This window comes from Megascapheus bottae, chromosome 10, assembly GCF_031878675.1.
Source record: "Megascapheus bottae isolate mThoBot1 chromosome 10, mThoBot2.hap1, whole genome shotgun sequence".
Classification (NCBI taxonomy): domain Eukaryota; kingdom Metazoa; phylum Chordata; class Mammalia; order Rodentia; family Geomyidae; genus Megascapheus; species Megascapheus bottae.
Genome location: NC_143518.1, coordinates 8,079,698 through 8,091,095, shown reverse-complemented (window position 1 = coordinate 8,091,095; position 11,398 = coordinate 8,079,698). Strand labels below are relative to the sequence as shown.

The window sequence follows — 11,398 nt, the reverse complement described above, 5'->3', positions numbered from 1 at the left end:
CCCAGCTGGTTACTGCGTGTCCCAGCATCTGGGGACAGGAGCATTCCCGGATGCTCTAAGCAAAGTAATTAGATGCCTACTGCTGAGTGAACTGCCTTCCCCCAGCTAGGTATGCATTACTGTTGATGGGGAGGGGTGCAGGGACTTAGTCTTAGATCCATGGTTTTTGTGCTGCAACAATTCATTCTGGCAAATGCTTTTTACCTGCCTTCTCACTGCATTCAAAGACTCTGCAGAGGAAAACCAAGCCCTGGTGCAAGGAAGGGTGACCAAGGGCAGGGGACTATGTATACAGAGCTTTTGCGCCAGAGACAATATGCTCTTAAGTGAAGATGGGTGGGGAACCCTGGCTCAGTTGTGGGAGAGACCAGTGGACCTGGAAGAAGGGACAAGGGGAGCAGGAGGTGAGTTTGGATTCCCCTTTGAGGAGTTGAAGATAAGCACCTTTCTGGGCAGCTCAGAGGAGGGCATGGTGGGGTTGGGCAGGTGGTTACACACCCTTCTCCAGCCACAACCAGGCCTGCAGCTCCATTTTGAGAATACAGCTAGGCCTACCTGGTTCCTCTGTCCCTGAGGAAAAAAGGGCTCTCATTGCCGGGCTTCTGTCCAGGTATCCCTGTGTCTGCTTGGATCCGAGGGAGTCAGCTCAGCTGTGAGCGAGGAAGGAAGCAGGTGGGGCCCATAGGTGCATGAGAGGAAGAAGCCTGGTCTTCACAGTCTCCAGGGTGAGGGCCACCAGCCTAAAGTGCCAGGTTCCAGTGCTTGTTAAGACCCCAGAGAGTAGTTCTAGGGGGTAGCTGGGGCTTCTCAGGTGCATTAACATGCTTCCACCCTGAGTACTTGGGGGCAAAATGTGTCTCTCTGAGAGGTAGCCTAAGTCAAAATAGCTAGCATCATGCTACCCACTTCAGGCATCCCAAGGTTCTGGCACAGGGCCTTCAACTGGATGTGTGAGAGGAATGGTGGTTAGAGAGGACACATCCTGTTAGGCCTGCAACATCTTCCCAAGAGGGGCATCAGGTGGCTGAGACAAAACTACCCTGAATCCACATGTGAACCTGCAGTTGTCTGCGAGACCTCCCACTTGAGATGACTCGCTTGTGCATGTACTTAGTTATGACAGTCCTCAGTAGAGTCCAGTGGTGAGGTGAGCATGAGTGGGTCAGAAATCCCTGTCAGGATTGAGCTGTTTCCTGAGAGTCTTAAGATGCTCAGGATCCCACTAAAGGGATACGTAGACAGCATCTTAGGCTGCCTCCAGGAGAGGAAGGAAGTGGGATGGGGAAGTAGAGACAGAAAAGTTTATTCATGTGCTGGAGGTAGGATGCTGGATAGGCCCACCCAAGTACAACTTGGCCAGTCCACAGCCTGGACAGATGAGAGTTGAAGTTTGGGCTTGTCTAGCTGATACAGCATCATCTGCTGAGCCAGAGTGGCAGGAGGTATGTTAGGGCTAAAATTCCTGGACCTGGAACTTAGCCTGTCCAGTTAGGAGAAAGTACATCTAGGAATATGCAGTGCTGAGGTCTGCAGTAGGGAAGACCTGCAGCTTCTCTGAATGAGAACTAGAGGGAGGAGCCCTTACCCTTCAGGGCCCAGGGAAGTGAGGCAGGAAGGTAATCCAAATTGGAACCTGGGGAAGGGCTCTGGCTGTGGCAGTCAGAGGTCGACTTTTATGTGAATGACAACCCTGTGCCAATCCCATCATCCTCAGGAAAGGGAAGAAGTGGAGGGGCCACTCCTCACCACTCCTGCTTGGTGAGCTGAGCCTCCTAACAACTCCCTGGGCAGAAGGAAGCCCTGCCCTGTCCTTCCTGCCCTGAGAGGGGTAGACATGGGAAGGAAATACTGGGGCAGGAGTGAAAGGGTGTTCCCTGGTCCTTGAGACCTTGTTGGGTTTCAGGATAAGTAGGGGTTTAGGACACCCCTGGGAGATTTGGGCAGGCCGGTTGCTACTACCATGTGGGGACTGGGTGTGTTGAGTTTCTGGGCACATAGCTTTGCTTGCTTAATCTGAGAGACTCCTCCCAGAACATGACTCCAGCCTAACAATCCCTGCTCCCCTTTTTCCCTTCTCAGCTTCCAGTGGGGAAGAGTTCCATCTTTGTAACTGTCAGTGCATGACATGATGGATCAAAGAGTGGCCAAGGCTGGCCAGAATATCTGGGGGGAGCATGGAAAGACCCCCCTCTTTGAGGCTCCCCGAGGATTCACTGTGAGTCCTGCTCCGAGCTCACCATGAATCCTTCAGCTGACCCTGATTAATTGTTCTCAGGCCAGGGCCTGGTGGGATTGTGAACAGTGACTTCTTGCCATCTCTCCCTCCCTAACTTCATTCTGTAGTGACCAACTACAGGCCTGCCCCCAGCAGACCACGGCACTCTAGGGTACCTCTTGGCCAAAACTCCAAATCTCCTTCTCCCCAGTGGAACCTCATCCTGGATCTCACTGAGTTCCCTTGAATAAAGATTGGGTGCCAGGACCGGGAGTTTGGCCTAGTGGTTAAAGTGCTTGCCTAGCATGCATGAAGACCCAGGTTCGATTCCTCGATACCACATACATAGAAAAAAAAAAGCCGGAAGTGGTGCTGAGGCTGAAGTGGTAGAGCTCTAGCCTTGAGAAAATCCAAGGACAGTGCTCAGGCCCTGAGCTCAAGCCCAGGACTAGCCAAAAATAAATAAATAAATTAAGATTGGGTGCCAATGTTGAGGCAGCTCCCTGCCTCTGTGTTGAAAGTCCTTTCTCTAAAATTAAATTGTATTTAGACTGACAAAAATGTAAGGTGGCAGGGCACCAGTGGCTCACCCCTGTAATCCTAGCTACTCAGAAGCCTGAGCTCTGAGGATCGTGGTTCAAAGCCAGGTCAGGCATGAAAGTCTACGAGACTCTTATCTCCAATTAACCACAAGAAAACAGGAAGTGGTGCTGTGGCTCAAAGTGGTGGATTGCTTAGCCTTGAGCTGAAGAGCTCAGGGACAATGCCCAGGCCCAGAGTTCAAGTCCCATGACCAAAAAAAAAAAAAGGTGTGGTTATTCAAGCCTGTAATCCTAACTACTTGGGAGGGAGAGATTAGAGTTCCTGGTTTGAGGCTAGCCCAAGGAATGGGAGGGAACTAAATAGTTAACAAGACCATTTCAACTAATGTCTGGGTATGGTGGCATGTGTTCCAGCAACTGGGGTTTTATAAATGGGGAGGCTAGCCAGGGCATAAAGACACTGTCTCCAAAATAACCAAAGCAGAAATGGATTAGAGATGTAGCTCTTTCATAGGTCTCCCAGGCTTTAGTGATGTATATTTGTCATTATAGTGAATGAATTGATGATGCCTGCTTTATCCATGTTATTTAAAGACCATTCAGGCTTTCTTAGGGTTCTCCTGCATTTTTATTCAAACTTACTATCCAGGGCCCTCCTGACATGCAGGCAGCTCTTGGCTGACTATCCTCAGATCCTTCTTATTTTGGCTGCCTTTGGCCATTTAGATGAATAATGCCCAAGCGTTTTGTAGGATATAGATTTCCTTCGTTGAAAATTAGTTCATGTTTCATGGATAATGGGTTTTGGAATGGGGGTGACATCTTATAGGTGGTATTAATATAATACTGACCTGAGTTGCCTGGCCAGGACATGCTGGTTAGGGGTATTTACTGTAAAGATGTGATTGATTCATCCTTTCATATGGTCCTCTGAAATGAAGCCATTACGCGCATGTGGATTATGAGAATAGAAAAGGGTTTTGTTCCTCTACCGTAGTGCACAGTGCCTATATAGTTCCTCTGCACTTGAGGATCTGTTTCTGTCCTCAGTTTTGTCATTCCTCTAATCATTGATACATAATCTTTAAAGACAATTGCATTTTCCTTTGCAAGTATGTATGTGTGTTTAAACATATATATCTTCTTGGCCTCAGCCACTTTCCCTGTAAATCCCAGTTCCTTCTTTTGTGCTGCTAGTAGGGATTGAACTCAGAGCCTGAGCTCTATTCATTGGCTTTTCTGTTCAGGGCTAGCTAATACTCTACCACTTCTGGTGGTTAGAGATTAATCTCTTAAATAGCTAGGATTACAGGCTTGAGCCCAGATCCTAGTTCCTATTATTAGGAGTGTAGAAATCAAGATCTGGGACTCAGACATGTCCTTGCATTTAGTCCTTTTCAGGAGACAGCACAAGGGCGTGTGTGTGTGTGTGTTTGTGTGTGTGTGTGTGTGTGTGTGTGTGTGTGTGTGTACAAGCCCATGGGTTGCCACATCATATCTGTAAATACTCTGTGAAATTTACTTATGGAATATTCACCAGGCACACAGATAAGACAGTGGCATCAGGATGTAAACCTATTCCTGTTATCAGGATATATATGTGTGTGTGTGTGTGTGTGTGTGTGTGTGTGTGTGTATACACATGTGTGCAAGTGTGCACACTTGCACATGTTGTATGGGAGTGTGTGTGTGTGTGTGATTTATACAAGTATGTGTACAGTGGCAGAAAAAGATACTGTAGCCTCCAACAGGAGTGGGCATTGACATGGCAGAGAGAGCAGTGGGAACCAGATACCACCCTGCCCTTCACCCAGTCCTAATTGGTGGGCAGTTCTAAACTTGTGTCAGCATGAAGTCAGTTTGGTAGGGAGGGAGGGGTGAAGCAGCCAAGAACCCATGGGGTGGAGATGGCCCAGGTTATGCAGTCAGGGTCATGAGTGGGTAGGTTCAGGGTTTGCTGTGGGTTCAGGTCTGCTAGCAGACCCGAGAGGGCATAAGAGGAAGAGCATTCCAAATAAAGTATCTTGGGCTGAGCAGGCCAGGGCGGGGATTGGCAATTAGGTTTGAGGGAAGATTGGCAGTTAGCTCTGTGCTTCTGGAGTTTGAGTCCTGTAGGGGGCTTGAGTGTATTACAGAGAAAAGAGTTAGGGGACAGAAGCAGGGATTTGGAAATGCTCCTATTCATGATCTGATTCCAGGGCCTGGCTCTTCCTGGCCATCTTCAGAACTGTAGCACTAGGAAATCAATACAGAATCAAAGGCTGTGACTGTGCATGTGTGTGCATAAGTGCTAGGGGTGTCCCTGAGGCAAAGCATCATCACTCTGACCTCAGGACAATCATCCTGGGGCCACAGCACAATTAGTTTCAATGGCTGACTGCCCTTCTCTCAACTACAGGAACAGTGTTAATCAGCCAGTATGTATGCCAGGGAATAGGAAAGTACTGCAAACCAAGGCTTCCCACAGAGATCTAATTGCTAAAATCTGCACACACACCTCTAGGCAATTCTGCCTAGGCTCCCCAGAAACACTAGCTCCATTCCTCCCATGGGCCTGCTTCTGAGCCTACACAGTGGGCCCCCTGCTTCTGTGATGGGGTAGATGCTGGTAGAGAGCTGAACCACACCTGGGAGGGTATCAGATGATCTCCCCACATGTTCACACATACCTGAGTAGAAGGGGTGGTGCAACAGTCTGTGAATGTCTGTGTGGACATGTTTATGTATCCATGTCTGTGAGAGAATGCAAATGCTTCTCTGTGTGGGTATATGTGTTCATGTGGGACAGATCAAATGCTCCTCTTGATGCAGCTGTGCATGTGTGAGTGTGAACAAACATGTGCCTGAGCCTGTCCAGGCATGTAATTGTACCTAGGTGTGTTTGCACATGTGTGGATGCCATCTGTGAGTGCGCATCTACGCTTACACATATATACGTGAGATTGCCAGTGACTGCATTTGTGGTTGCACCTGTTTTTTATGTGTATGTACATGTATACATGTGCTTGAGTAAGTGTGCCTATTGAAGGTGTGTGTGATTGAACACATGTGGGTGTGTGTGGCTCCCACTGGGGGCTGCACAGATGGGAGGAAGTGGGGCTGCTTCCTCAGGAACCTCTGCTGCCCCCTCTGGCTGCTCCTTCTTCCTGCGCTGTGGGGAGAGGCCCCAGCTCCATAAAGAGACCTGGAGCCCCACAGCTCCTGATGCTGCTCCCACACCTGCTGCAGCTGCCTCCCAGGCCCGTCCAGGGCCAGAAGTATTGGTTGCTACAGGGTCTCCTGCCCAAAAGGAAGCCAAGAGCAGGTACTGGTTGGGTGGGCAAAAGGAGAGAGGGTGGGAAATCAAGGACTGCAGAGACCCTCCCTATGGCACAGAGCTCAGCAGGTTGGCTCGTCATAGATGCCCAAATGTGGCCATGTATCACAGTATCTGCAGCCTCCCTGGATATGATCCTGCTTTTGCAGACATTGGCTTCACCCAGCCCCTTGCTGGAAATAGTTTAGGAACTGGGCGAGGAGCCCTAGGTGGTCTTTGGGCACTGGAGATCAGATGACAAGCTGACACAGCAAGACCAACAAGGGCTTGAGGAAGTTGGAAGTGGAGTGCCCATTCCCAGACTACTGTGTAGGGGATAGAGAGATAAAGGGGATAGAGAGATAAAGGAGTCAGGATGCTGGAGGCTTCAAAGACTACCAGGGGTGACTGGGTTTCAGGGGCTGGTGACTCCTAAGGGGCTCTGAATGTTGGGGACTGAGCCCTGAGAGAGCCTCCTAGATGTAAGGACAACGTCTTCTGGGCCTCAGGGACTGGGATGGGGTGGCCCAGATGCTGTGAGCCTCTGAGTGGGACTGGCCTGGGATTCTTCTCTGCCCTCAAGGGCAACCCATATGTCAAACACCCACACTCTGTAATTCTGGGAGGCTGGAGGTGGTTCAGAGCTGAAGCAGGGTTGCAGTTCGGACAGGTGTGGGCTGTCCTGGGGATCTGTGGGCAGGAGGGGCAGGATCAGTGGAAAGAGAAACGTTACCCCAGGAAATCTGTTCCTGAAGCCTGCTTGCAGGGTCAGGATCCTGCCAGGGACTGCTTTCTCAGTGATTGCAATGACCTCGCAATCACTAAGGGTATGAAAGGAGAGAGAAGTCAACCATGGGATACACACATCTCCATTCTGAGACCCACAGTTCCCAACTGCTCCCACTGGGGCTCCTGGCTGACCACTGCCCACACCCACAGGTCCCACCCGCCCGCTCCCATGACCAACATGAGCTGGAGCTTCCTGACTCGGCTGCTGGAGGAGATCCACAACCACTCCACCTTCGTGGGCAAGGTGTGGCTCACGGTGCTCGTGGTCTTCCGCATTGTGCTGACTGCCGTGGGTGGTGAGTCCATCTACTCCGATGAGCAATCCAAGTTCACCTGCAACACGAAGCAGCCAGGTTGTGACAACGTGTGCTACGACGCCTTCGCGCCCCTGTCCCACGTGCGCTTCTGGGTCTTCCAGATTGTAGTCATCTCCACGCCCTCTGTCATGTACCTGGGCTACGCGGTCCACCGCCTGGCGCGGGTCTCAGAGCAGGAGCGCAGACGCGCCCTCCGCCGCCGCCCTGGCCTCAGCCGCGTGCCCAGGGCGCACCTGCCGCCTCCCCCGGGCTGGCCCGAGCATGCAGACCTGGGCGAGACCGAGCCTATTCTGGGGCTGGCAGAAGAGGAGGAGGAGGAGGAGCAGGGTGCACCCGACGGTCCTGGGGAGGACGCTGAGGAAGACCATGCAGAGGAGGTGGCCGTCAAGGGGGCTGCCGGGGACGTCAAGGCGGCGGGAGCCCCAGGCCCAACGGGGCAACACGATGGTCGGCGGCGCATCCAGCGAGAGGGCCTCATGCGAGTGTACGTGGCCCAGCTGGTGGTCAGGGCAGCCTTTGAGGTGGCCTTCTTGGTGGGCCAGTACCTGCTGTACGGCTTTGAGGTGCCACCCTTCTTCGCCTGCAGCCGCCAGCCTTGCCCACATGTGGTAGATTGCTTTGTATCGCGGCCCACGGAAAAGACGGTCTTCCTGCTGGTCATGTACGTGGTCAGCTGCCTGTGCCTGCTGCTCAACCTCTGCGAAATGGCTCACCTAGGTCTGGGCAGCGCGCAGGACGCTGTGCGCGGCCGTCGGGGTCCCCCAGTGCCAGCGCCCGGCGGCCCCGCGCCGCGTCCCCCACCCTGCGCCTTCACGGCCGCAGCCACTGGCCTGGCCTGCCCGCCCGATTACAGCCTGGTGGTGCGCGCAGCTGAGCGCGCGCGCGCGCACGACCAGAATTTGGCCAACTTGGCTCTGCAGGCGCTGCGGGATGGAGCGGCAGTGGCGGCTGCTGGTGACGATCGGGACAGCCCACCTTGCCCAGGGCTTTCCGCAGCATCCCGGGGACCACCCAGGGCTGGTGCCCCGGCTTCTGGAACCGGTAGCGCCACATCTGGGGGTACAGTAGGGGAGCACGGCCGGCTGGGAGCCCAAGAACGGCCGGGCACCAAGCCCAGGGCTGGCTCTGAGAAGGGCAGTACTGGCAGCAGGGACGGCAAAGCCACAGTGTGGATCTGAGGGCATGGAGTTAGAGTGGGCTGGGGCGGGGGAGATCTGTGGAAATATTTCCATCCTCTGCCTGTGGCCTCAGGTGATCTAGCTTGTCAATCCCCCTGGGGAGGGGCTTATGGGAGGAGGAGGCCCTTGAGAAGCATTGGTTTGGGCAATGGGTGGGAGGTGAGAAGAGATCTGGAAGCCAAAAGGACCCTGCACTCTGGACTGTGGCCCTAAGAGGAGAACAGAGCTGAGGCCAAGGCACTGTCCCTTTCCCCACCCATCTTGAGCAAAAATGGACCCTCAGAGATGCCCACTTCTGGGACTGACAGCCCATCCCTCCGAGTTTCCTTGAAACCACCCTGTGGGAACTCCCTGGATGCCTGGTACCGAGGTTTGGGAAGATTGTACTTGTTTCCACTCCTAGCAGCATTAGGTAAGCTTCTAGACAATGTCTACTCCCCCAGGAGCCCATCCCAAGTCTTCTTTGCATGGGGGGAGGGGGGTTGCATAAGCAGAAACCCTGTACCCATAGCATCCAGTTCCGGATTCCCTGTCTGCAGCAGACAGGACGAGTCTCTGAACAGGGCTTGGGCCTGCAGGAACTATTACCTTTCTGGGTTGCGGTGGCTTTAGGGACATTCTGCAAGTTCTGCAAAGTGTTGTGGCTTACTGCTTGGACTGATGAGATTGTGTGCCAGAGCTATGAGAAATGCTGGAAAAATACAGTCTGGGGAAGATTCCCATACATTTTCTGCCTTTCTCCCCAGTTCAGACAGTCTCCAACCTAAAGGAAGTAAAATAAAACTAACTTTTGTTTATACTGAAATGTGTGTGAGTGTATGTCTGAGTGCTATTTAAAAATTAGCATCCTTGAGTTGTACAAGGGGGATTTCATTGTGAAATTTCCACACATGTGTACAATGTCTCCCAGTCAAACTCATCCCTTCTGTCACTCTCCCCTACCCCAACCCTCCTCTTCAAGCAATTCCAACAGAGTTCATTGTTCTTTTTTTATTCATGCAAATAAACTACTTCAACCACATCCATCCTCATTCACCCTCTTTGTTAGCCCTCTTCTCCATTGATTCCCATCCCTCCAAGCGTGACTGTTTTACTTTCCTTTATTTTTTTTTTAAACTTTATATTAACTGTAGCAAGGATTTTCACCATAATGTTACAGAGGAAGTCTGGGAAGAGATACCCTTTCTGGGGATAGGTCAGGGAACAAGGCTGGAGACCAAAGCCTGGAAGTCATTAGACATATGAGAGTGTCACTCTGTACCAGGGTTGGGTGAGTGATGAGAGCTCAGCCGAGAATGCAGATGTCAGGAACAAAGAACAGCCAGGCACAAGGTTGGCCTGCAGATCAGGGGACAGAGGGTGTTCCATCTCAGGCTCTGGAGGTACAAGGATGATGGCCACAGTCTGCCAGGGTAGTTTTGGTGACAAAGGGGGAATAGGGCAGGGGTAAGTTGTGACCAGTTGTTTCTAACAAGGAGCTGTTCCTCAGTGCAGATGGGCAGGTAGCCCAGCTGTCTCAAACTTCCTTAAAGCTCAGTGCAGCAGGCCTGACATCCTTTCCCCAGGCTACAAATCCTGGTGTCCTTGAGTTTGTCTCAACTCTAACTTCAATCAGATGCCAAATGTAGGCTGAGTAATTCTCTTCTAGGGGCACTTTGACCCTAGCTAAGCTTCACTTCCAGGTAAACTGCCACTAGGTGAACCCCATTCCCAAGTGAACCTGGTTTCCAGTGGAGTCTCACTCCACATGTGTCTTGCTTGCAAGCAACCCTACCCTAGACAAGCTCTGTCTCTAGGTTGAGCTCCAGGTGAACTCTGGTTTCCAAGAAGTTCTGCCTCTAGATGAGCCCTAACTCTCAAATAAGCTTCTTCTTTTTTTTTTTTTTTTGCCAGTCTTGGGCTTGAGCTCAGGGCCTGAGCACTGTCCTTGGACTTTCTCAAGGCTAGAGCTCTACCACTTGAGCCTCAGCACCACTTCCGGCTTTTTTCTATATATGTGGTACTGAGGAATCGAACCCGGGTCTTCATGCATGCTAGGCAAGCACTTTAACCACTAGGCCAAACTCCCGGCCTCAAATAAGCTTCTTGTCTCATGCCTGTCCCCAGGGGAGCTCCAACTTTGGGTGAGTCCTGACTCCAGATGGCCTGCAGATGGGCCACAACTCCAAGCTGAGTCCCACCAGTGGGTTAGCCCTACCTAGTTGAGCCTCACATAGCTAATACCTGCGGCAAGGGAAGCACAAATGGAACTCTATTGTGCTGGTCAATCAGTCTGCTTGGGCTGCTGTAATATATACCACATTCTGGGTATATAAAAAAGAGGGACTTATCTATTTGTAGTCAGGATCAAGGTGTGGGCAGATTTAGTTCTTCCTGTACTTAGTTGTCATCTTCTTCCTGTTCTCACATGGTCCTCCTCTGTGTGTACCTGTGTTCTGATCTCTTCATAGAAGGCACCAGTTATATTGGATTATGATGACCCAATGACTTCTTTGTCTCTCCAAAGACCTAATTTCCAGATATAACCATGAGGATTAGAACTTCAACAACTTCCTCCTCCTCCTCCCCCTCTTCTTCCTCCTCTTCCTCCTTGTTCTTTTTTTTTTTTTTTGCCAGTCCTAGCCTTGAGCTCAAGGCCTGAGTACTGTCCTTGAACTTTCTCAAGGCCAGAGCTCTAGCACTTGAGCCTCAGAACCACTTCTGGCTTTTTTTCTATGTATGTGGTATCATGGAATCGAACCTGGGTCTTTGTGCGTGCTAGGCAAGCACTCTACCACTAGGCCAAACTCCCATGCCCCTCCTCCTTGTTCTTGTTCTTCTGCTTCTTCTGTCATGGGACTTGAACTCTGGGCCTGAGTGTTGTCTCTGAGCTCTTCAGCTCAAGGCTGCCATCCTACCCCTTGAGCCACAGCACCTCTTCCAGTTTTCTGGTGGTTAATTGGAGATTAGTCTCATGGTCTTTAGAGCCTGGGCTGGCTTTGAACGTCAATCCTCAAATCTCAGCTTCCTGAGTAGCTAGGATTACAGGTTTGAACCATCGCACCCAGCTAGGTTAGAACTTC

At 51.5% G+C, this 11,398-nt stretch overlaps 1 protein-coding gene across 1 annotated transcript; it reads left to right on the top strand.

Moving 5' to 3' along the window:
• The first annotated feature begins 6,995 nt into the window (after positions 1 to 6,995).
• On the top strand, positions 6,996 to 8,869 carry Gjc2 (gap junction protein gamma 2). Its single transcript, XM_090339709.1, has one exon. The coding sequence runs from the start codon at positions 7,011 to 7,013 to the stop codon at positions 8,334 to 8,336; it is 1,326 nt and encodes a 441-aa protein (XP_090195835.1). The 5' UTR covers positions 6,996 to 7,010; the 3' UTR covers positions 8,337 to 8,869.
• The last annotated feature ends 2,529 nt before the right edge of the window (positions 8,870 to 11,398 follow it).